Here is a 25,598-nt window from a genome sequence, read left to right on the forward strand (position 1 = left end):
TAGAAAAACAAGACAAAAGAAACAAATATTACCTTATCAGTGTGCCCAGCAAAGAACCGCTGTCTGCCAGTGTCTAACGCAATTGCTATAATCAGAGCGTGGCAGGGGTAGACCACCACAGATCCATTTGCAGCCCACAGAGCCTGGGTGACAAAGACAAAAGGTCAAATGAGAGACTTCTGCAGGGAACGGACTACACTTCTTCCTTGAAGCATTAAGTGCTAAATACGTACGATGAATAAATTCAGGCATACTGACCCATTTGGTGCTGCAGCCTCCAAACCCAATAACTCTCTTCAGCTTCAGGATTGGATCTGGCAAGAGCTTCTGGAGGAGAAAAATCAATCCGTCATCAGATTTAAGATACAGTGGTACCTCGGGTTAAGAACTTAATTCGTTCTGGAGGTCTGTTCTTAACCTGAAACTGTTCTCAACCTGAAGCACCACTTTAGCTAATGGGGCCTCCTGCTGCCGCTGCGCCGCCACTGCACGATTTCTGTTCTCATCCTGAAGCAAAGTTCTTAACCCGAAGTAATATTTCTGGGTTAGCAGAGTCTGTAACCTGAACTGTCTGTAACCTAAAGCGTATGTAACCCGAGGTACCACTGTACTCTGCTAAGGCCAGGACTACGTACAATAATACACTGAAGTGAGCCTCCATCTTTTCCATTCAGGAAAGGAATCTCGACATGCGTAGAAGTTTCCTTTGAGGGCATGTTACCCAACCAAATTATGGGATGGGAGAGGCCTCTCCTTGACATAAGGACTGTTGTTCTATGACAAAGCGCTTGCTTTTCAAGCAAAGGTCCCAGGTTCAATCCCTGGGTAGGGAAAGGTCTTGTTGGAAGATTAAGGACGGATAAAATAAATAGCTCCCTCACACAGTGCATAGTTAAACTAAGGAACTCACTCCTGCAGGAGGCAGTGATGGCTGCCAACTTGGCTTTTAAAAAGGGAATGGAGAAATTCATGGAGGACAAGGCTATCTATGGTGACCATCCAGAATGGCTATGTTCTGCCTCCAAGGTCAAAGGCATTATGCCGCTGAATATCAGGTGCTGGGAACTGCGGATGGGCAGAGTGCTCTGGTTAGCCCCTGTGAGAACAGGATGTTGGACTAGATGGGGCACTGGCCTGATCCAGCAAGCTCTTCTTACGTTCTTAAGATTGCTGGCCGAAAGGCCTGGCGAGCTGCTGCCAGTCAGTGTAGTTAATACTCACACAGATGGACCAATGGTCTGACTTGGGATAAGGCAGCTTCCTGTTTCCAGCAGCTGCTCCATGCACACATAGCTTGTGGCCAAAATTGGAGGGTTGGCAGCCACTGCTAGCGCAGGGACTGATGTGGGCAGCAATGATCATAGGAAAGAGGCCAAGACTCAAGAGATCCACGACTTCTCCAGCCAACCTGTGGATTCAGAATTGATCCTGATTTGCTTGTACGAAAAGCTTTTGAAGTGGTAAAGCCATGGCCAGTCTTTATTGAGCCTACGTCATGATTTGTTAAAGGGGTGTGTGTGTTACATGACAATGAGCATTTATCCTGATTTGTTTACAGGGTATTTGCACATCTTACCATTAATTATTTGTTCATATCAAACTTTTCAATTCATTTCCTCGCTGCTTTTCAAACCACTAATAGTCTTGTTCCTTTTTAAAGTGGATCAGTTATACCAGGGCAGTGGTTTTCAACCAGTGTGCCGTGGCACCCTGGGGTGACTTGAATGATGGTCAGGGGTGCTGTGGGCAACACTGGTCTCTGTCCCTGTTTCCTTCCCATCCTTTGATGCCTTCCCACATCTCTGCTTCCCAAAGGCTTGCACAACTGTTTTTTTTTTTGCAGCAGCCCTGGCTATATGTTCCGCAGGTGAACGGTGCCTCTGGGAGGCACCTCTATTTAGTGGGGAGGAAGCTCACCAGAGACCAGGACAGCAGCAGCAGCTGCCTGGAGGACTCCCAAGGAGAGGGGAGAGGAGACTGAGGGAACACTCCACAAGTGAGGGTGTCCGAAAAAGTGAGAGGCTGTCAGCTCTGCAGGCAAGGGTTGCCATAACTGGACTCTTGAGCCCCACAGGGTTGCCGCAGAAAGAATGGATTTAGCTGGTTAAGAAAACAATGGCCTCAAAAAGTTTGAAAAAACTCTGCACCGGGGTAAGAAGTGTGATTTAATCCACTATAAATATGCAAATCTAAAGTTTCAGTTTGTGCCTGAAACTCTCCTGCAAAATACTGACAGTCTGCAGCTATCAGTGGCCGAAGAGGCCTGTGAAATCAAGGCATCTCTTCCAAGTAGCAAGGGGAGATGGGAAGTTAAACAGTGGCACTTTAAATAGTACTAAAAGGCAGGATCTCTCACCATGCAACGAACTGAGTCCTTGGTGGAGATCACCTTTGGTCCCATCGCTTGTGCACACACATCCTGGAAAGAGACAAATTAAAATGTTGGCATGGGAGTCAAGAACTATTTAGGGGTGTGTTATTATTTATTAGCCCTCCAGATGTAGTTGGACTGGCCAGCATGACCAGTGGTCAGGATGAAGGGGGTTGTAGTCCAACCTCTGGAGGGCGGTGGGTATCCCACCCATGTCATAGAGCGTTATCTTGTTTCTATGTTGCTTGCACTCTTTGTGCAACCTTATAAAGGTGAAGTTCAGTCTAGTGGCTATATCCCAGATGGCTCCCCATAACATACAATTTCACTGCACATAATACTCTCACAATCAAGCAAAAGGAAGTAGCCATTGAACACTTCTCCTTACAGAGACAAGAGTCATCTTGCTGCCCTGGTGTTCTTTGGAAGGAAGAGTATTATATATCTTCCCCTTAACAGGTAAGAGGTTCTCTGGGAAGCAGCAATGGTGGCTCTTTTGCTGTCTATTTCTTGAGGACTAGCAGATAAGCCTTCCTCATCTGACCATCTCTTCCAATCAAAGGTGAAAACAAGCTATGGATTTGTTATTCTAGAATGTGCACTCAAAAGTCATGGCTATGGTGCATGCTTACCTCGTCAGAATCAACACTGACAGCATGAACAGTAACATCCCCATTTTTGTGGGCGTAAACATGAATGCTGCCATCGCCCTCTGAAGGTGCTGGGAGAGAGGAATCCCCTCTGGCCTGTGGTTCTTCCCTCCAGCAGGTCTGGTCCACAGTGTCTACTGTCTGTAGAGGTGCAGAGGTTGCCCGGTGAATCTTGGGGATGCTCTTTGTAAGGAAGGGAGACCGGCGAGGAGTCTGAGAAAATGATAAGCGTTGAAAAGCAAGGATCACAGTCACAAATCTCCAATTTCTAAGGAGGGCTAAATCAAGACCCTTTGCCAGATGCCATAGAGCACTGCTTCCTGAAAAGGCAGATGCAATCCAATTCCAAAATATACATGGCTCTGGGCAAGAGAAATAGCTACCAAGGCATACTCACTCGCTTCGGACTGGTAATTTGTTGGATGAGAGACACTCTGTCCTGAACAGGCTTGCTCAGAAATACTTCCTTTGGAAGCTGGCCAACTGGATTGTCTTCTACATGAGCAACTGAAAGGACAAGCAGAAGACATGCGACAACAATCCACTGCAGGTTTGCTCAGAAATAAGTCCCACTGCATTCAATGGAGCTGTGCTGTCAGGTAATCATATCTAGGCTACATAACCTCACCTGGGACTTCCTTCTGAATAGATATGTAAAGGATTGCACCATTAGGTTCTTGAAGACCTCTAGGGTAAACTGTCTCAAATGGGAATCGATTCCAGGACCGGAACAAGCCACACATTGCTGCAAAAAGGACTGTATTCTATTGCTAACTCATTTCTTACTGAATTCAGGAAGGGAGAGCAGAAAACGTCTGGAAGCAGGCCTGAGTGCAACAATGTTCTCCCCAATTTAGGATTCCCAGAAGCTGATACGCTGCCTCCAACAGTGGAGGTAAAACACAGTGATCGTGACTAGTAGCATCTTTTAGTACAGGGTTAGCCAATGTGGTTCTCTTCAGAAGTTACTGTACTACAACTCCCATCATTCCTGACCACAGTCCATGCTTGCTGGAGTTGATGGGAGTTAAGAGTATCTGGAAGGCAGCACATTGGCTACTCCTGTAGTAGATGTTTTGCTCACATCCACTCTCATCTGGCATAAGGTGGTCTGTTTTGGACGCATTTTGTCCTGAGATGAAGAGCTTCCATTCCCCTACAGCCTCGGTTTTTTTTCTTTTTTGCCTACCTGCAGCAGGATTCAAAGTGCCTTTTTGAATAGAGTCAAACGGCATCTTGGACCCATCAGAAGGAAACCTGAGAAGAAGATCAGAGAAAGGGTGACTGGTAAAAAGCATGGAATGTAAGGAAGAAATGGTTTTGTTTCACTGGCTCAAAGGAGGATGCTGGACTACCAGACAAAAACCACAGAGTTACACTGACTATGTCCATTGAAATGTGGCCAGATGCAGCAAATTCTGCATGTTGCAATAAACAACCTGGACAAACCAAAGAGAGTGACCACATATCAAGATACTCCTAATGAATGGTTAGCAGCCAAATGGCTTTCTTCAGGGAGCTTTCTGTATTTACACATATGCGGAAAATATCTAGTTCAAAACCCCAAATGCAGTAATAGGAATGCAGCCCAATGATGTTCCTTGGTCCCAGCACCATAGAGGTGTTTATCGGGATCTTGCCCAGTGCAGTATCACTGCCAACACTAAGTTCTGGAGGGGCACCTCTCTTCCTACTGAGCTATATGCCAGACTCGAGAACCACAGAAATACAATTCAGCAAACCATACCTAACATAATCGTAGAGGTCATGCCAATTTTCACCTTTCGGCACAGGAAATGTCATTTCTCGTGGCATAGGGGAGATGACCTGAGTCGCTAATTTGGACTGTTGAGCCTCAGAGGAGGTCACACCTAAAAGCACAGAAAGGATGAAGGAGGCAGAAGCATCATTTGGGTTAGAAAAACAGCTTGCAGAACTCCAGTATCGACCTCTAGAGAACAGTATTACACCAGCCCAATCCTATGGTATGCAAACTAGTCAGTATCCTATGACTGATTGGCAGACTGAGGTCTGTTTGTGCTATAAGTCTCAACAGCTGGAATTCATGACTTCCAATTAACAAGTGGGGCTCGGCATGAACATGTTGCAATCTGGAGTGTCCAGGGTTCCAAGCAACTGGACTGCATTCCTCGCCTTCTCAGTTTTCTTCCACATTTCAGTTAGTATTCCGTGCCCACTGAGGACGCTCCATCCTCACTGGTCTATAGCTGTAGGTGGTGATTCTTCATTTTGGATTTTGGGGTGAATACAAGGGGGGCAAACTTGTGCCCAATCCCAGTTACATAATGATCTTTGATTTTCTTATGTTGAAAAAAGGCTGTTCCGTTTTGCTGCTAATGAGGCTGCTTGAAATGTGGATTTTTTTGTTTTGTTTTTCCATTTGATTTTCTTTCATGTTCTTTTTTTGATATATTGTTACACTATGTTTGTGATGTTTGAAGAAATGTTGTGAGCTGTGTATTCCCCGCCCCCCAAGTAACGTGGCATATAAATGATTTAAATAAATAAATGCCCTAGATATAAAACGGCTTTAACCATGAGATTTTAGCAGCCACGTTCATGCAACTATTAAGTCAGTGATCCTTTATACAAGTTCCTTTTAATTCTCACCTGGATCAAAGAGCAAGTCACTAGTGAACAGGTTTTTCACCAGCAGGTTGGAGCAGAGCTTGACACTCTTGAGATGGCTATAGCTTCTGTTCAAGTACAGAGAGAGGATGTAGCGGAGGTCGAGAATCAGGCAGGTCCACCGCACACTGCTGGGAGCCAGACCCACCAGGTCTAAAGGTCAGAAACACACCAAGGAAACACCTGAATTTATATAGACATTCAACACACTAAATCCCAAACCTTAGAGGCAGAATGGGCTTCACTCATTAGACCACTTCTAATTTTCAAATGCTTTGTGAGGAAGTGGCTATGATTGTGAGCTGGGATCCAGGTAGGTACCCAGTTCAAATCTCTCCTAGGTCCCAAACTTCCTAGGGAACCAATAATCTTTCAGTGCCTGCTTCCCATATAAGGTATAAGGATCATCATCATGGTCTACTTTAAAGGACCCTTAGAAGGATTGCTGTGATGACATATAGGAAGCGCTGGGAACAGTCAAAGGTGCTATTATATAGATGCCCAAAGCAGTATTATTTTGGGGATGGCAAAGCTTTGCTTCTTCATCCATAACCACGTTCTGTTCTCCCTACCAGATCAACTCAGAGTCTGACCAAAAACCTAGTTTCTCAAGGAACTTTTTTCCCCCCAAGTAAATTTTTATTGTTTTCCTTACATATTCTTTTCCAACAAATTGTAATAGCACCATACATTCCCTTTGACTCTGCCGAGTCGCGACCCCCCTCCCTCCCCACAACTGGTATATTTATCCTCTTTCCATCACGCACATCATTCTCATATTAGTACTATTATACATTGGAGGCATTATGTCAATCCTGCTAGGATAGCAGGTTTCTCAAGGAACTTTTAATTTCAGCCACCAGCATCCTGAGGACCAAATCAGAAGGCATTCAGAGCTACCTAAGCTTGCTGAGCAAACAGGAATTTGGTGGGTCTTCTTTGCGTTTTACCTTGCTTGGAAGTCTTGGATGTGCTTTCATAGACTGACCCTCTGGCTGCCCCACAAATAAACGGGAACTGCAGCCATGTGGCAGTTGACTTGAACTCCTTAAAGAGATTGGAAAAGGAAATGCGGACCACCTGGCTGTCCTGGAAATAAAGAAATGCAGACTATTCACATGGGTTAGCTATTTCAATAGGAAGGCAGCAAACACCCAGTTCTTAAGAAACAATAAATATCCATAACAATGGCTGATGAAAGAAAACCTACATTTTAAGCAAAGCTACATACTGTGACCCATGTGGACCAATGATGGGCAGAAGGTAGTTCAGGATCTACTGAGTGATCTCTGGATGATCAGCAAGGTGTTCTAACTCCCAACTGTTTGGCTCCACCTTCTTTGAACTGTGTTCATTCCAGCTTGGTATTACAGGAACAACAACAATCTAACTTTAAGAACTAGTGTCTGAGTTTTTATGGCTTCCCCCATCTTCCCGCCTCGCTTCCTTTTTCTTTTTTTGCTATGCCTTTCTGACTGTCTGTTGGTGAGGAATGTCTTTTATTGCCCCTGATTATATGTAAGCTGCTCTGGGAGGCTTTTTGGCTGAAGTGTGGAGTAAAAAAAAAAAGTTAAGATTAAACTAGTGGTGTGAAGGATTTCATTTGAGCTTTTCTGTATGCACAGCAACTGCTCTATAAGTGAGCCAGGGAGTGGGGAAGCTCTGCCGGGCAATGACTTTCCATTCATGTCCCACAGTAATCTTATTCCAGAGGACCTTTGAGATTTCTTCAGGCCTGTCTTTGACAACCGAAAGGACTAGAACTTTGCATTTCATAAAAGCGAAAGCTACAATGCTCACAAAGCCAAGTTCTGCAAAGGTGAATGGACCAAGGCCTCCAAAGAGGATAGGCCCACTCGATGGTACCACAAAGGGTACTGTAAGAGATCTGCATTTCCTCAGACCACCTAACATTGCCCTCTTGCTCATTTCATTACACAACTGGTCATTAATAAATAGGACAGAAACTCTCACCCACCTCTGTGGCAACGTCCAAGTGCACCACGAAATATTTGGTCGGTGCTGGCTTGAAGAGGATGTAGAGGTAGCGACCGGTGAGACCCAATGACTGTGTGCTGGTCTTGGGGAGCTGGAGGTAGTTACTCGCAGGCACAGCACCACTGATGCGGTACACTGTCCCTTTCAGAGTCTTGTCCTGGACACAGGAGGATAAAACAGATGGAACAGCTCAGGTAAAATAAATCAAGTCACACAAAAGCTGGAGGAAACCAAGGATGCTGACTCCCGTATGTAGCATAATGGCAATTAACACAGCATTAAGGAAATATCAGCAAAGCACTTAGTGTTCCATTTCACTCTCCCTGATGTGATCCCCAAGTGGAGGGGGACAAGGATCCAGTTCAATTCCCAGAAAGCTCCAGGTTTGAGACCTCCAGCAGATGGAAGTCCTGACACATATGAAAATGTACAGGGCTTTGGTGTGAAGGCATATGATGCAGAAACCTTCCTAAAGCCAAACAGGTCTGTGGCTGACCCAGCCTTCTTCAACCTGGTGTAGTGGGTCAGTGCGCCTGGCTGTTGACCAGAAGGTTGGTGTTTCAAATCCACCCAGGGATGGCTGTGGGCAGGATTCCTGCACTGCAGGGAGTTGGACTAGATTACCCTTGGAGTCCCTTCCAACTCTACAATTCAATGATTCTATGATTACAGGGGTTTTGGACTACTACTTTGTTGTCCAGATATCTGGAGGAAAAGGTGCCCTTATGCATGCTACTTTTGAGTTCCATTAGGGAAAGGCAGGATAAATTTGTCGCTCTTTCCCTCTCCCCCCTATTCATGGAAGAGAGAGCTCACATGCAGCAGTGGTGGCAGTGCCATACTTGGTCGTCTGCAGACTATTTCCACTCACCACAGGCGACCAGCTGAGTGCTAATACCAAGGCTACGTTTAACTACCCAAGAAAGGATCAGGAACTTCTGACGCTACCATAAAGGTTGTCACATCGCCCTCCTTCGTGGACCTTTTCCATTCCTCAACTTTAAAGTGCTTGAAGATGTTTAGATAGGGATGCTGCCACACTGTAGAGAAAACAGATCAGTTAACCCACAAACAATGTAATTCCTGCTCTTGAAACTACTTCCCTCCCTTTACACAAAGCAGGATTATCCCTATGCTATCTTCCAAAATTAGAATTAGACTCCTAAACAGAACGACAGCTATGAGTCTCGGGGGGGGGGGGGGGAGGAATTTGTATTTTTGCTAAAATGATCTCATTCTCTCAATTTTCCCACAAAACAAACTGTTAAAGAAAATCAATAGAAATGCCATCTTACTTTCCAACATCAAAAAATGAAGAAAAAGAAATAAAAACTCAGCCAAGGTATATGTGAGAAAGATCAGTGCCTAAATAATGACCTTACTTTTAGTAAGGGGATGGGGGTTGATTCTTGTTTTGTTCTATGTGACTTTTTGGAATGAACACTTTTAGTATATTCTGCTTTCCCAGATTGTATTTTACTTTTTCTATTAAGGCACTGTAAGTCCTACTGAGCATTTAACTACTGCATATCAGACAGATATCTAACAAATGAAGACCCCCCCTTCATACCAAAAAACTTCACTTGTTGAATTTCTACCTGTCATATAGCTGCAAAATGCCTATAACAATCATAGATGCAAACTATTTTTCCTAACAGTGTTCCTGTGCATTGAGCTGCATGGCAGACAGAAATATAAGAGGTTTTTTTCCAGGGATGAATGAAGAATAGTTAGCAGTGCCTGTTATGCACTGTGAAATGTACAGGAGCTCAACCCAACTAGGAAAACAATAATGTATCTCAAACAATGGAACACCTTGATGGAAACCAGAGCTCATGGAAACGCCGTTTACCTTCCCGCCACAGCGGTACCTATTTATCTACTTGCACTGGTGTACTTTCAACTGCTAGGTTGGCAGGAACTGTGACAGAGCAACGGGAACTCACCCCATTGCAGAGAAGCTCAGTGGTTTAGCATCCCGAATCTCAAACAATACTGCAGAAACAATCTAACAAGTAGAGTGGGGAGGCAGAAATGGGGGAGGGGGCAAGAATAAGCCTGTTGTGACTTATGCCCATCATACTATATATTAAAAAATTTCCCCTAGCACAGCTCCTGTGCATTTTAACACTGGTATGTGAGACAGAGATCTGATAGCTGGACTTTGTTTAATCAGGGATGGTAGAAATCACCACCAGTTGCATTTTATCCATGTTGTGCAGCTGTTTAATACAACATCGTATAAACAGAGTTCCTGTGCATCCCAAGCTTCCTTCCTCTCGGGGAGGGTGGAAGGCTGGACCTGTGGCAGCTATTGTTGTTGTTTAGTCGTTTAGTCGTGTCCGACTCTTCGTGACCCCATGGACCAGAGCACGCCAGGCACTTCTGTCTTCCACTGCCTCCCGCAGTTTGGTCAGACTCATGTTTGTAGCTTCGAAGACACTATCCAACCATCTCATCCTCTGTCGTCCCCTTCTCCTTGTGCCCTCCATCTTTCCCAACATCAGGGTCTTTTCCAGGGAGTCTTCTCTTCTCATGAGGTGGCCAAAGTATTGGAGCCTCAGCTTCACGATCTGTCCTTCCAGTGAGCACTCAGGGCTGATTTCCTTAAGAATGGATAGGTTTGATCTTCTTGCAGTCCATGGGACTCTCAAGAGTCTCCTCCAGCACCATAATTCAAAAGCATCAATTCTTCGACGATCAGCCTTCTTTATGGTCCAGCTCTCACTTCCATACATCACTACTGGGAAAACCATAGCTTTTACTATACGGACCTTTGTTGGCAAGGTGATGTCTCTATACGACTGCTCAATACAATACAGTGGTACCTCGAGTTAAGTACTTAATTCGTTCCGGAGGTCTGTTCATAACCTGAAACTGTTCTTAACCTGAAGCACCACTTTAGCTAATGGGGCCTCCCGTTGCCGCTGAGCCGCCGGAGCACAATTTCTGTTCTCATCCTGAAGCAAAGTTCTTAACCCGAGGTACTATTTCTGGGTTAGCGGAGTCTGTAACTTGAAGTGTATGTAACCTGAAGCGTATGTAACCCGAGGTACCACTGTACATGCAACTTACCGGTACATTCACTTATTCATTAATTGCCCTGTAACACAGCTCTCTGGGCAATGTAACAATAAATGTTTAAACGCAACTTGCAAAATGTTAAAAAGACCCCCCCCCAAAAAAAACCCCATCCCGATTACGGTCCAAACATACCACAGCTAAAAAGATCCAAAACATCACAGACTATTTCATATATATACTGTATATGCATATCTACCCTGGGCTCCTCCTGGGGAGAAAAGACAGGATATAAATCCAAATAAACACACACACACAGCAACTCATCTAGTCCTCCAGAAAGCCAAAATAATCTCATAAGCACTAAAAACATAAGAACTGCGTCCAGTCACGGCTGCCTACAGGCAGAAATCCAGCAGGCGAGGAGATGCGTCTCCCCTCATCACAGAGAGGAGCGAAAAGGCTACACCTGGCGAATTTCTGCCTGTCCTGTCATGCTGCTGCTGCTTTGAAAGCGCAGGAGCCCTGTCAGGAAACAGCAACAGCAGCAGCTCCACGGGTTTTCTTTGTCTCAGAATAGGGGAATCGGTGGGGCTGTCGGGGACTCTTCCCTCTCCCGCCCCGTGGATGCTCTGGCTCCGAGGAACCTCCAAACCAGCCCCGCCTGACCCTGCTGGGGTCCTAGTGCCTCTCATTTCCCCAAAGCCCAATACCCGCCCTGGCTCCCCTGCCCTCCCGCTTCCCTCGGCGGGCACCTCTGGCCATGGCTGCCCCGCTCTCTCTGCGGCTCCGCTTCAAGCCCGCTCTCCCTTCCCGCCTCTGCCGGAGAGGAGCGCGCCCAGCCTCCCACAACCATAGAGTCGCCTCGGGCGGACCGCGGAGGATGGGGGAAAAACCTACTATCCCGCTAGGGCTAGAGCGGCCGCCCCATTCCCCCTGGATCACAGAGTTCATGGAGAGAGTGACGAGCGACGCTCTCGCTTCCGATTTCCGTCTGGGCGTTCAAGAAAGCACTTCGCGCGCTCTCAATAAGGTGCGTGGCCTCTCTGTCACCATTATATCTCTATGGTAGGCCTGTTCCCATGCGTTCTATTTACGCAGAAGAATCTATAAACCGCTTGCCCGTAATGCATTAAAACCCTCAGAAAAGCAATAGGAGATGCAACAAGTAGAACTCCTTTGTTATGTCAACTCCAGGGAAAAGGAGCAAAATAATGAGAATGCAGCCGCTTGTGTTGGGTTGACTTCGCTTGGGGGAAAGAGCTCTGTTTTTGTGTGTTTATTTAGGGCACTTTATATCACGCTTTCTGGTGCTAAAATCAAACTCAAGCCGCTTGCGATGAAAATATAAACAAACGAGCAATCCCTAACTAAATGTTTTAAATAGTTTAGATAATGGGGTGTTTTATTTCGTTACTGTAGCAACTTCAGGGTGAGTGCTGGCGCCTATTTTTCTAGAAAAAAAGCACTGCACACACCATGTCAAAACCATAAATGAGAACTATCAGCTCACTGAGGGGAGGCAAATCCAGTGCTTTTTTCCCTAGGGGGACGCATACCCCTAAACATTTTGTGAATCTAAGTTTGGCCTCATTGAGGGGCAGTATTTCAATATGAGTAGGAAAATGAGAGTACCTCCTAAACATTTTTTTAGAAAAAAAGCACTGGTCAAATCCATATGACTTTCTTTAGGTCAGGCTTTGTGACAGGTCTTTTAGGAACATAAGAAGCTATCCTAACACCAGTTTGTTCCCACCTAGCTCAGTATTGTCTACACTGGCTGATAGCTGCTCCTGAGAGTTTCAGACGGGGCATTCTCAGGCCTACTGGGAGATGCAAGAGATGGAACCCAGGACCTTCTGCATGCAAAGCAGCCGCTCCAACAGACCAGCAGTCCTTTCTTTCCTTCACAGGCACACGGAATTGTTATGCATGGAATAAGGGATGTGTTTTCTGCTCTGTTCGGATTGCTACGCAAACTGTGTTTTTGCACAGAGGGTAAAGTCCACCAAGGTCACAAAGTAATTTCAGTATGGCCATTTTGGCTGCAAATGTTAAAGGACTGGAAGAAGATTCGGTAAGTTTCTTGTTGCAGATTCTCTTATTAAGCAGGAGACACTTATTTGCACTTTATTTTTTTAAATGGTTTGTTTGTTTTTTAAAGTCTGACTTTCCCATTTTCCCAAGCTGCCCTACGGACCAGAGATCTGTCCTTTTTTTTTTCTTTTCTTTTTTCCTTTTTGCAGCCAATACTGCAGTGGCAGAGATGCAGCATTTAACTAGGAACTGATTTGCACATTCCTTTGTTTTTGCAGGCATGGATCATGACGACATAGAAAGGCTGGCGGCAGAGCTGCATAAAAAGGGGAGTTCCTGGAGCCCTTTCCAGGTGGCAGCAAGCACCAGCTTGGTCCTTTATTTTGCCTGGGCCGGATCTCTTGCCCTAAGCCTGCGCAAAGTGTATTTGCAGGTATCGGGGGGGGGGGGTTACCACCATTTTAAAATGTTAGAGAGCAGAGCAAAGGGAACAGGAAAAGCTCCAGGTCTGTGGAGGGTATGGGCAATAAGTGACTTACCACAAGGGGGCAGCAGAGCACACATCCAAAGGGTACTGGATGATTGTGAGAAAGGGGATAATTAGGTGGGGGTTGGCCAAGGGCTAGGGACACAGGTGGCGCTGTGGGTTAAACCACAAAGCCTAGGACTTGCCGATCAGAAGGTCAGAGGTTCGAATCCCGTGACGGGTGAGCTCCCTTGGCTTGGTCCCTTGTCCTGCCAACCTAGCAGTTCGAAAGCACGTCAAAGTGCAAGTAGATAAATAGGTACCACTCCGGTGGGAAGGTAAATGGCGTTTCCGTGCGCTGCTCTGGTTCACCAGAAGCGGCTTAGTCATGCTGGCTACATGACCCGGAAGCCGTACGCCGGCTCCCTCGGCCAATAAAGCGAGATGAGCACCGCAACCCCAGAGTCGGTCACGACTGGACCTAATGGTCAGGGGTCCCTTTACCTTTACCTGGCCAAAGGCAGACTGAAGCTGGCTGGGCTGTGCATGATACCTCCGTATTGATCATCTTCCATGGCCTAGGGACTAGATACAAAAAAAAATCTATGGGAATCACCCCACCCAATCTCGTTCTCTGGTTTTATTATCTCCCCTTTTACATATTTTTTTGAGACTGGCCCTGGTAACCCTTACCAAAGGGATGGCAGACAAATTCATTCAGTGAATGAATGATTCATCTTAGGGGAGGACCAACTCTCAGCAGTAGAACACATGCTTTTCCTGCACAGGGTCCCAGGCTGAATCTTTGGCATCTCCAGGTAGGAGTGGAAATGTCCCTTGCTTGAAATACTGTATACCCTCCAACATTTCTCCGATGAAAATAGGGATGTCCCATTCCATAATGATAATTTTGCTATTTATACCCTACACACCTGACTGGGTTGTCCCAGCTACTCTGGGCAACTTCCAACATATATAAAAACATAATAAAACATTTAAAAAACTTTCCTATGCAGGATTGCCTTCAGATGGCTCGGGGGTCAGAGAACGCCATACCCTCCAACATTTCATGTGGTATAAGGCAGCTTCCCATGTTCCTAATATCCATGCCTTTTGCAAAACTCACCAGCTTCTTTCCTATTTAATCCAGGTGCCATATGTACCCTCCAGTGTCAAGCAAGTGAGGAATATGATGTCGCTGCTTCAGGGGCGCTCTGGGAAGCTGGTGGATTTAGGATCGGGTGATGGCAGAATTGTAAGCACATCAGAATGCACCCGAGTGTGGGATTGCCAAGGCCGTTAGTGCACGGCAAGGATCAGCATCTGCCTGCAACACTCACTGCTCAATTGTGATTGAGATAAACTAGGGATAAATGACCTTTTGTTGATAGGGTGGGGGCTGTTTAATTACAGGGGTGTTTTTTGTTCTAACACTGAGCTATATACGCGCTTCCTCAAATTTAACACCAGAAATCCTACCCTTTGCGGCTGTGCATTGTTTCAGGGGCTAATCTGCACCGTACATTTAAAACACTCTTATACTGCTTTCACAGTCATAGCTTTCTCCCAAAGAATCCTGGGAATTAAATTCTGCTAATTTCACATTTTTTTATTACTATTAATTTGTACCCTGCCCGTCTGACTGGATTGCCCCAGCCACTCTGGGCAGCTTCTAACAAAACATAATAAAACATTAAAAAGCTTCCCCTTTCAGATGTTTTCTAAAGGTTGTATAGTTACTTATCTCTTTGACATCTGATGGGAGGGCGTTCCACAGGGCAGGCGCCACTACCGAGAAGGCCCTCTGCCTCGTTTCCTGTAACTTCATTTATTGCAGTGAGGTAACTACCTCTTTGCCCTCAGTGTTGGATCTCAGTGTCCGGGCTGAACGATGGGGGCGGAGACGCTCCTTCAGTTATACTGGGCTGAGGCTGTTTAGGGCTTTAAAGGTCAGCACCAGCACTTTGAATTGTGCTCAGAAATGTACTGGGAGTCATTGTAGGTCTTTCAGGACCGGTGTTATATGGTCCTGGCAGGTGCAGTTCCCAGCAAACTATATTTCCCAGGATTCTCCATAACTATTGAAACAATAAAAGAGGGTTTAAATGTGTGCAGATGTGACCTGCGCCATGAAACTAACACAGCATTAGGCAATAGACAATGTGCCTGATTCTAGCTGCACTTCCAGGTGTTGGAGGCTTACAAACAAGGCTTCAGGCCGACTGTTGGCTATGAGCTCAATCCATGGCTTTTACAACTGTCCAACTTTCGTGCCTGGAGGGCTGGGTGCTATGGAAAGGTTTTCTTCCGGCGAGAAGACCTTTGGAAGGTAAGCTCTTCCCACACGGAGGCAAGAAGCTAGGCCTATAAGGAGCAAAGTGCAAGAAGGAGCTGTCTGCAGTAGCCATCTCACCTGCATCTTAAGTGAAGCTCAGGAGAAGCAAACATTAGCAGCAAGGCTTCCCCTAAGTTTTGCAACTTCCAGATATTGTTGGCCCCCCCAGCTGCTATGAGCACCAGCAGCATGGCCAGAAGGCCGGGGTTGATGGGAGTTGTAGTCTAACAACATCTGGTGATGGGAGTTGTAGTTCAACACCAACCAACCCACACTGGTTGCTCCTGCTATATAGTTTAGCTATGTGTTGTGAAGCAGTGTTTCCTTGTGTTTGTCCCAAATCTCCCAAGGTTCAGCATCACTGGTTGGCCCCAGGTTCTTTTAAGAGAGCAAGTTCCGTAGCTGAACTATGTGCTGCAATATCTGAGACCATGGGACTGTGCTTTGCCTCCCAAAGCACGGTGGGAAATCGTCCAGCCCAGAATAGGAAACAAGCATTGAACCAACTCTCTTGACTAATTGTCTGCCGCTGGTGCTGTTGTTGTTTTAAGGCAGATCTCTCTGACTGCAACAATGTCACTGTGTTCCTGGCTCCCAGCTTGGTGAGTAGTTTTCAGATAAGCTTGTCTATATTACCTAAGCAAAACCAAGGATGGTCAGTGCAATGCCCAGTCTTCACGATATCTAATGGACTAATGCCTTCAATTAACTGGCAGAAGTATTATGCATTCAGTCTTATGAACCTGCTTATGAACAGTCTTAAAATTGGGTCTGAAACCCTATTTGTTAGGCTCACCTCAGTATCCATTAGGCTGGTGAGTACTGGAGACAGGGCCTTATTAGTTGTGGTCCCATATCCTTGGCACTCTTGCCAAAAGAACTGCATATGACCCCATCTTTCTTAAGTTGTAAAGGTCTGTTTAAAAACAAATTGCATTCTATTAAAAAGTGTGTTGGGTTTTGAACGCCTGCTGTTTATCCTTTCTATAATTAGATGTTTGCTTTCTTGCATTTATTAATTATCTTCTGTAAGCTGCCCTGAGAGGGCTGGATCTGAAAGGCAGCATAGAAGCATTTTAAATGGATAAATTCATCGTCACAGCCAACGAGCGGATAACATCTTCTGCAAAACACTTGCTCTCATTTTCCCCAGCAGAAGGACTTATCCCCATCTGCTTGGTACTGTCCAGCCTCTGTCCTAGAAATCAGTCGAGACGTAGACATTAAAACCTTATACTAACAGTGGTGGCAGCTCCATTTGAGCAAAAGGGGCACAGCCAAACAGCCTCTGTGTGCCTGCATCTGACTACTTCACTTGCAACCAGCCTGGCGAGTCAGCTCCCTCCTCCTTAGTCCCTATACAACTCAACAGGATAACTAGAATTAGTTTTCTGCACCTGCTTAGTAAGGTGTGTTTTTTTAAAAAAAATCATACTCCTGTACTGACAGCCAAAGGGGATTTAACAATCTTCACCACATACTGATTTAGTTGTTTTGGCAGTGTCTTTCATTTTAACACTGTCTGCTGGCTTTCCTTTGTGGGACCAGGTGGCAACAACTGAGTTCATCCATTGCTAAAGAATGACGATTGCCCTAGAAGCGCCCAGCAGTCTTGCTGAGGCAACACAACTGTGTGCTCTATTTACACTGCTGCTGTGTAGTCACCACAGCCAGATGCTGAGCTTGCCAGCTTCCCCCACCCCCCAACTGCAAAGTCAGCCGAAAGCAAATAATGTTGCCTCATTTCTGCAGAGGCTGCAGTTTGAAATTCACTATTCCCAAGTCACCTTATGCTAGATGCTGGTCAGTTAAGAGAGAAATTGGCCCAGTCTTCTCTTTGCAGCTTCCAGGAGTCACCTTGAAGGGTTTCCTTTAATTGATTTAAGTCCGGAATTACCAAACTGAATTCTTTCTGAAGGACCATCTGCCCCTGTATGCATCGTCGGGGGGTGTTTTAAACGTAACTCTGCCTCTGCAGACTATCATAGGGTATGCAGACTGAAAACGGGTCTTTTTCGCTGTTCCCACTGCTGCACAGGAAGAGACATCATCAATTTGCTTCAGACACCTTGTAGAAACACCATACAGTGGTACCTCGGGTTAAGTACTTAATTCGTTCTGGAGGTCCGTACTTAACCTGAAACTGTTCTTAACCTGAAGCACCACTTTAGCTAATGGGGCCTCCTGCTGCCGCTGCACCGCCGGAGCATGATTTCTGTTCTCATCCTGAAGCAATGTTCTTAACCTGAAGCACTATTTCTGGGTTAGCGGAGTCTGTAACCTGAAGCGTATGTAACCCGAGGTACCACTGTACACTCAGATAGTTGAAGCTCCAGTTTGGCAATTATCAGATGGTGTTGTTTCAGCTCAAGAAGAGGCTGATCTATTCGTTCATTTTATATTAAAAACAAAACATTATGGCCCTGTGTCTCCTCCCATGTCCCTAATAGAAGCTGGCTGCCTTGCTTCGATGAAGCTTCTATGTTAGGCAATGGTAGAGGAACATTCACATAAACTCATCGCATACTCCACATGAATTTGGGAATCAAAGGAGCAGTTAGGGCCAAAATTCATAGAAATAGAACAATTTTCCTGTAGGTTTTCTTTTAGTTCATGCAACAAATGATTACGCTTCAGTCTGAAGTTCTGTACAGCCCAGTGGTGGCTGGTCCCCTTTGGAAATGGTAGGGCAGAAAGCAGAAAGACCAGCAGTAAGTGGCGCCAGAGCCAAGGACAGGCAGAGCCAATTCACGGCAGATCCACACCATACTTCTAAAGCCTTTTCAGTACACATTTAAAGCATGTGACTGCCCCCACAAGGAATCCTGGGAACTATGGTTTCACCTGCACAGAGCTGCAGTTCCCAGCACCCTTAAACTAGTTCCCAGGATTCTTTGGAGGATGTGTGTTGAATGTTGAATGTTCTTACATATGCATTGAATGTGCCTTCAGTGTATGGTGCGGACCTGCCCTAATTCTCGTTTCATCCCCATCCTCTTCCCTGCTGCATTCTACAAAGGCAACCCTGAGACTAAGGGGCAGAAAACGGATAGGCGGTTCAATTCCTGGACTGATAGTTAAGCAAGGAGGCATGCAGATGGGGGCTGACTGAGTGCAGATGGAGGTTGGTGGGACTTCGCCCTAATAGACCAACTTCTGCTGATAGAGAAGCACTTTTGCCCTCCCCAAGGCTTTCTTTGTCCACTCTGAGATTCATTGTTTGTCAAATCTTGCTGCTGTCAACGTCATTGTAAAGCAGACCTCTCTCAGCAGGTCCCACTCCTGGAGAAAAAACTGCTTTCAGAACTCCCAGATGGGGCCTGCGTGGTGGCTGCCCGCTTCCCTTTCCTCAACTGGATTCCTACCAGCATTGCTGGAGACAGCTTAGAAACAGCCTGGGCCTATAACATCACAGCAGTACGGCAAGCAGGCAGGCAGATGCCCAGCCAAAGGCTAAACCTGCTCCATAAAACTCAGCTGTGCAGGGAAAATGGAAAGGATGCATGAAATTGACAACAGTGCTTTTTCTTTTGCTAGTAGTTGTCTTAGCTAGTGGGGGGGGGAGTTATTGGTTTGCATTTGCTTTTGCTTTATTATATATTTTGTATTCTCATTTTATATTTTTTCTGTTGTGAACCAACCTGGGATCTTCAGATGAAGGGCGGTATACAAATTTTAATGATGATGATGATAGGTTATCATGGTCCCGCAGTTCAGACGAGAGGGCCAGTAAAATAAATTGCCCTAAATAACCACACACTTATGCCAAATGCAACACCATGACACTAGCAGTAATCCTTTTTTTTCTGTCTCCCCCACCCCACCCCTCAAATAATGGCTTTATCACCTTAAGGGGCTGGTGGGTACTTAGAAATACCAGTGGACGAATCTACCCACATTTTTTATTTCATTTTATCCTTTTCCCCCCAGTCTTAAGTTCAGTTTACCACATTGGTTTGCAATTTGTTCCCCTTAAAACCAGGTAGTGGGCCTTCTCGGTATTGGCGCCCGCCCTGTGGAATGCCCTCCCATTAGAAATAAACAACTATCTGACTTTTAGAAGACATCTGAAGGCAGCCCTGTATAGGGTTTTTTAATGTTTGATGTCTTACTGTGTCTTAATTTGTTGTAAACCATCCAGTTTCAGTGCACATTTTAATATGCCCATTTTCCAAACAACTTCCTGTTTATGTAATGCATATTTAAATGCTACTTTCACTGGCATAAACATACTTTTACACAATTTCCTCTAACATGCATGATCTTTTGGTATGAGAACTGTGTTGCAAATTTCAAAGATAAGCTGATTTTTAGTTTGCTTAATCATTCTGGGAAGTATGAGTTAGGCTGATTCCCACTGAAATGTGAACCCACCCAAGTTTCTACACTTTACACCTTTACAAACACAAGTAAAGATGAAGAAATTATCCTGGGAAGTATGTAGGCATCATAAGGAACAAAGAAATATTAATGTGACTATGGAAAAATGGAATTGGCATGATTTAGGGCAGTATCCAACTAATGTGTCCAGTCAGTGCAATTTCTGCCTGCGCAATGGAACATCCTCCCTCTGCTCTCCCTGTGTGCCCCATATCCTCCCCAGATTTGTTCCAGAAGGCTGGAGGAACCCCCATCATAGATTTAGGGAGCACACAGAGCAGAGGTCTTTGCACTGATGGAATGAGTTATTTAACACTACAGTACTTTGGATACAAGATTCCCCAAGATTACTGATTTGGTGTCAGTTAAGTCTTCCTATTTAAAAATCATCTTTTCCATGAAGTTTGAAATAAGTCGTCATGCCAGGTTTCTGCCAGGAGGATGCTAGATTTATTTTGTTGGTGCAGTGCAGAGAGATGTGTGTAATGTTTTCTGATTTCTTGAACCATGATTAAAAGATGAACATCAGGCTGCAAGCTTGTGCGTTCCCCGCTTTTCAGTTTTCATGATTTAGCATGCCATCTGCAGAGGGAAATATTAACCATGGTTACCTTTAAACAGATTTTACAAACCAGCCTCAAATTCCCAGTATCGAACTCAGCTTTGTTAAAACTAGTCATAAAGAGTGTTGACCTCAGTGCAGACTGCAACACTGTAGGACAGATGGGCAGAAGATAGATTGGAATCTCCTGGTGGTTATTTGCAGTATAGATTGGAAAGGGTTTCTCCCTCCCTAGAGTTCAACACCAGCAAGTAGAATTGGTAGGACAAACCTGTGTATTAATTGGTTGCTGGTCTTTGCACAGCTGTATTGGCAACTTTTAAGCTTGCATTTTAGAATCCTTACTCAGACTGCAATATATAGCTCTGTATATATCAGGGGCTACCAGTAAGTTCCATAGGCACCAGGTTTGTGGCATAACACAAAAGGTCTGCCACATTTAAAAGAGCAGAATAAAGAGACAAGAACATAGAACAGGGCAGGAATATTTACCAAGATCTTTTCCAGATACCATAGGAGGTACTGGTGGGCACACTGTCACACACAGGGCCAGGTTGGCAGTCCCTGCTATTTATGCTATATGGCTTCCTGGGTAAAATAGGTAATTGGCACCATTATTTTGCACCTGACTTTGAAACGGGTGGGGCAGGAGTGTGTGTGGGAGAGAAGAGCGAATGCACAAACCCATGAGGCAGTCCTGATCTCTTGACCACAAAACTGCATATGGAGATGTCACACTTTCCTCAATGCTTTAAGCCAAAACCAACTCGTCTCCAGTTTACTTTATTTTTCTCGTTTTCAGTTACAGCAAAACAGAGGACAGAAATGTATTAGTAATACCTAGCTTCTGACAGAGACACTGCCACAACATAGCTTTCGTATCACATTTGCTGATCACCAACATGCATATAGTGATCTGAAAATCTCTTTTTTTTCACAGATAGGAATGAATCTTCACTATAAAATAACAGTGACCACTACATTAGCTTTGCCGTCCGTGCATTCAGAATGTCTATTTCAGCAACTCAGGCTTTTTAAGTGCCGCAAAAAATGATTAGTCATCACACTGGAACCAGTTCAGCCCCTGTCGATACTGATAGCCATCCTTTGCAGGAGGGGGAATTTTAGCAGCTCCTGTAAATCTAATAAGGTACTATTTGCAAAATCTCTGTAAAATGCCCTTAATATAGCCTTTGCCATAGGCTGTGCAAAATGGTTTACTATCTACATTATTAATATTAATTATTTTTGCATTGAAAAGGTCACAGTATAGTGGTTTAAATAACTAGCACAATAAATAATAAATTATTATTATTATAAAGTGGAAAGAGGAGGAGTCTAGTTAAACAGCATCAAAGACAGCAGCTAGGTGTATGGCACTTCAGTTCAACGTACTGAGGGCATATCTACACTTCCTCTTGTCCTAACACTTTCCTCCGGGGTAAACTGCTCTTTAGTGCTCAATCTGGGTTTTCTCCAGGTTGATGTTTGCTCCGATTTAGCACTAAAGAGCTGGTTTTCCCTGGGAAAGGAGCAGGGGGGAACTGCTTGGACCTGTGCTTTTTAGGCATAAGACAAGCAGAAGTGTAGATGAGCCTTGAGTATCTTCACATATTAAAATAGGGATCAGCACCTGGTGGCCCAGAGACTAAACCCCCTCCCTCGGCAAGAGTTACCATCAGGCCCCTGGAGGAAGCAAAGGGTATATATGTACATGGGAATTGAGGTGATGTCTATGAAATGTTCCTTTGCTGGCAAAACCATTTGGGACTGGGGTGGGACCCTCCATCCTTTCCTCAAAATGGCTCAAGAACTAGCTACTAATCAGGGCATCACGATGGTCTGGTCTCTCTCACACTTGAACAAACCCAAACAACCAAATCTGCAGGAAATCAGGAGTCAAATGATGCAATCCTTGTGCCATTTTGATGCTTTTGAGTTGCAAAATGCAAAAAGGAACCAAGTTGAAACAAGAGCACTCTATCCTTTTTTACCAACACACTTCCCTCCGTCCCATCACCTTGACAAAGTACAACACTCATGCCTCAAAACAATGGAAGAAGCCAAACACTGAATAACCAGATTCAACAGTGGCTGGTGATCTTAAAATGAAGGCTTTGTTCCATGTGAACTTGAATGTGCTGCCCACCATGGCATCTAGAGTCTCAATCTTAGCTGGCATTTTACAAAAACCTAAAGGTCCTAGTCCTCATATCTGCAGACTAAAGAGTGAAAATGCAGGTGCAGCATCTTCTAAAAGGTAAGGTATGGAAGGGGAATCTGATCAGAACTTCTGGTCAAAAAAGGTTATCTACACAATCCCTTTCTATGATCCCTAGTTCCTCATACCTTTTTCCCTTTCATATCTCCTCCCATTAGCTTCCAGCCTTTTGCCAACACGGAAGGGGCAAAAAAAGTTAATTTAGGTTTCTGTAAATTTACCCAGGATGGATAACGTAAGTTTCCTCTGGCAGAGTTCAGGTTTTTAATAAGTACATAGCCCTGTTCTAAGGTTAATAAGAAAAACATCAGAGCCCTTCTGGGTCAGACCAAGGGTCCATCTCTTCCTGCTTCCTACAGTGGCCAACCAAATTCCTCACAGACCTGCAAGGCTTTGAAGGCAATAATAGCACACCACGTCTGAATGTGGAGGTTATCGTTATTTCAATTTACCTACCTTTCTTCATATAGCACTAACAGCTGCTGAAGTCATTGATGTACTTTCCATGAATGCATCTGAGCTCCTTTTAAAGACATCTAAGCAGTGACCCTCACCACATTAATATGGCACTGTATTCTATGAGTTAACTGTATGGAGAAGTACTTCTGCTTATCTGCCCTGAACCTCCCACAAATCAACTTTGAAGGATGAACTCAAATTCTAGTACTGAGAGTAAGAACAGCTGCTTTTTAAAGGTTTACCCTACCTTGCCTTCTGTTCACAAACACACCTGTTCATGTGGATAGCCGTGTTGATCTGTCATAGTCATAATAAATAACAAATATAAGCTTTCAAGGTATGAGCTTTCGTGTGTAATACACACTTCGTCAGGTACTCTGAAGCAGAAGTATGTATATATATACACCAGAGCTTATATTTAGTTGATCTTAAAGGTGCCAATGGAACTATTAAAAAAGATATTTTCATCTTTCATCTTGTAATTTCTTACACCTGTTCATGATAGCATCTTAAGCTCTACCCCCAGCTCAGAAATGTGCTTCTGTCATGTGGTTAGAATAGCTCCTTAACCTTCTATTAATTCCAATAACAGAAGAGTATGGTTGCAAGGCAAATTCACCCAGACCCAGCAAGGAGATTGCCTCAGATCACTTGCAAATGCAATGGCTTAGTCTAGCTAAACAGTCTCTGGCAGACTGACACACTGCTTATAAGTCAACTGACCTGGTAAACCTCTTCAGTACCATGCTCTGAGTTGGCAGAAATAATACCTATTACAAGGGAAGTGTCACGGCACACACAGGGGCGAAAACTACCCTGTCCAGCCAGCAGCCTGTCAGGATAACTCTCCTGGCTGCCTTATGGGCCACCTGGAACAGGCCAAGGAGGAGGAAGAGGAGGAGCAGCCGGCGACACGGCCAGTCTGCGCCCCTTAGACCCCTGCCATTCAGGTCTCGCTGAGGGGGCTGTGAGTGCATCGCTCCCTGCTCGACTCTTCCTTCCCTCATCTATTTTAAAACTATGCTGAAATGGGGCAGCGGTGATGTTTCAGCTACTAAATCTGGAGCTCTTGGCCCATTTCAAGCAGCAAGCATGTCAGTGACCGATTTGACAGAAAAGCTGGTACAAAATGAACAGCTGGTAGCAGGACTCAAAGAACTTGTCAGGGAAAAGGATAATGAGTTATGCCTTAAAGCACAAGAATTAAAGAAAGAAAAAGAAGCACCTGAAACCAAGATTTCCAAATTAAAGCTGCAAAACAAAGCCAAAGTAATATCCTTAACAACACAGTTAGAGGAACTCAAAAAGCAATGATCAGGAGATGAAATCCAAGAAGGAATATACAAGCAAAAGAGCTGCAAGCTGTGGAAAAATATTGGTACAATCATACTTCGGGTTAAAGTTGCCTCAAGTTGAGTGTTTTCGGGTTGCGCTCCGCGGCGACCCGGAAGTAACAGAACACGCTCAAAATGACATCAAGCGCATGCGCAGAAGCGATGAATCGCGGGTTGCGTTCTGCTCAGGATGTGAACGGGGCTCCAGAACGGATCCTGTTCGCATCCAGAGGTACCACTGTACTTAAAAAGAAAGTTGAGGAACTCGAAAAACAGAATGCCCCCATAAATGAAGAGCTACAGAAAAAGGAGGTGGCTGCATCTTTGTTCTTGGTCTTCAACTTTGTTGATAAGGTTCTGAATCAGAAATTTCATACTCTGCAATGAAGCCTCCTTTGAAAATTGACCTGCTGGGAGCCTGAAGGGCCCTGCCCTGCTTCTCTCCACCTGGCTTGGGGCGAGGCCTGACAGGCTCCATAAAGAACTGCTGCTGCTAGGCAGAGAGTGCTCCATTTTTTTGTTTTTTTTAATTGCTTTTATTTTTTATCTATGTCATTTTAAATTGTTATTGATATTAATGCTGTATTCTTAGTTTTAGATTTTATGATTTATGTGGAAATTGTTTTCCATTTGGTTGTGTACTTTTTGATGTGTTTTATTTATTGCTTATGACTTTTGTTATGTTGGTAATTATGGAAATCTTGTCATGTTGTAAGCCATTTTGAGCTTTTAACTATGGAAAGGTGGCATACAAATAAAATGATGATGTCAAGGATGGCTATCTTTTTAGAGAAATCTGACCTGTGTGGTTTTTGTGTAGTTGCTCCCCGCACCCCACCTCCTATGTTCTGTAAAATGCCTAACACACTTGTGAACATGATTAAATTCTAAATATATAGCAGCAGCAATATTGTACTTGAGTGCACCCTGGCCCAGGACCCAAGTGCTGTTCACCTGACTATAGTGGGAGCAGGAATCACTGAACACAGCAATAACATCTCGCCTTTTTCATGTTGCTATAAGGGGAATAAACTGATAGTAGCTTGGGGTAGATTCTAAATTATAGTTACAAAAGCAGCTGAATGAAAACCTAAAGAGCAAGTCCTGCTTTCTAT

At 44.7% G+C, this 25,598-nt stretch overlaps 2 protein-coding genes across 3 annotated transcripts in view; one reads left to right on the top strand and one right to left on the bottom strand.

The window, feature by feature from the left end:
• The window catches only part of WDR90 (WD repeat domain 90), a 40,719-nt gene extending 29,173 nt beyond the window's left edge, over window positions 1-11,546 (bottom strand). Inside the window, exons 1-12 of the mRNA XM_083585465.1 lie at window positions 11,445-11,546; window positions 8,617-8,708; window positions 7,649-7,825; window positions 6,621-6,759; window positions 5,653-5,823; window positions 4,769-4,892; window positions 4,211-4,278; window positions 3,419-3,528; window positions 3,004-3,234; window positions 2,357-2,419; window positions 259-327; window positions 33-143 (exon numbers count right to left, since the gene is read on the bottom strand). Of these exons, the coding sequence (XP_083441591.1) occupies window positions 33-143; window positions 259-327; window positions 2,357-2,419; window positions 3,004-3,234; window positions 3,419-3,528; window positions 4,211-4,278; window positions 4,769-4,892; window positions 5,653-5,823; window positions 6,621-6,759; window positions 7,649-7,825; window positions 8,617-8,708; window positions 11,445-11,454 (1,365 nt within the window). The 5' untranslated portion in view covers window positions 11,455-11,546. The remainder of the gene's footprint in view (window positions 1-32; window positions 144-258; window positions 328-2,356; window positions 2,420-3,003; window positions 3,235-3,418; window positions 3,529-4,210; window positions 4,279-4,768; window positions 4,893-5,652; window positions 5,824-6,620; window positions 6,760-7,648; window positions 7,826-8,616; window positions 8,709-11,444) is intronic.
• Window positions 11,547-12,629: 1,083 nt separating this feature from the next.
• On the top strand, window positions 12,630-25,281 carry LOC310748773 (adenine nucleotide translocase lysine N-methyltransferase-like). 2 transcript variants are annotated; one of them, XM_083584631.1, is made up of 6 exons: window positions 12,630-12,766; window positions 13,005-13,159; window positions 14,343-14,447; window positions 15,381-15,521; window positions 16,079-16,129; window positions 18,801-25,281. In XM_083584631.1, exons 2-6 carry the CDS (start codon window positions 13,007-13,009, stop codon window positions 19,032-19,034), a joined length of 684 nt encoding a protein of 227 aa, XP_083440757.1. In that variant the 5' UTR covers window positions 12,630-12,766; window positions 13,005-13,006; the 3' UTR covers window positions 19,035-25,281. The 2 variants fall into 2 exon arrangements, with proteins under 2 accessions (XP_083440757.1, XP_083440758.1); XM_083584632.1 differs by lacking the exon at window positions 15,381-15,521 and having other exon boundaries at window positions 18,801-20,443.
• Window positions 25,282-25,598: the final 317 nt, after the last annotated feature.

Source organism: Podarcis filfolensis (assembly GCF_964270895.1).
Source record: "Podarcis filfolensis genome assembly, chromosome: 14".
NCBI lineage: Eukaryota > Metazoa > Chordata > Lepidosauria > Squamata > Lacertidae > Podarcis > Podarcis filfolensis.

What these genes read in the sequence shown, in the direction of transcription:
- LOC310748773 (XM_083584631.1), top strand. Translation starts at nt 13,007, where the DNA reads ATGGATCATGACGACATAGAAAGGCTGGCGGCAGAGCTGCATAAAAAG. An exon ending in GATCGGGTGATGGCAGAATT is followed by an intron (nt 14,448 to 15,380) that starts GTAAGCACATCA and finishes CTGCACTTCCAG; the next exon opens with GTGTTGGAGGCTTACAAACA. An exon ending in GGCGAGAAGACCTTTGGAAG is followed by an intron (nt 15,522 to 16,078) that starts GTAAGCTCTTCC and finishes TGTTGTTTTAAG; the next exon opens with GCAGATCTCTCTGACTGCAA.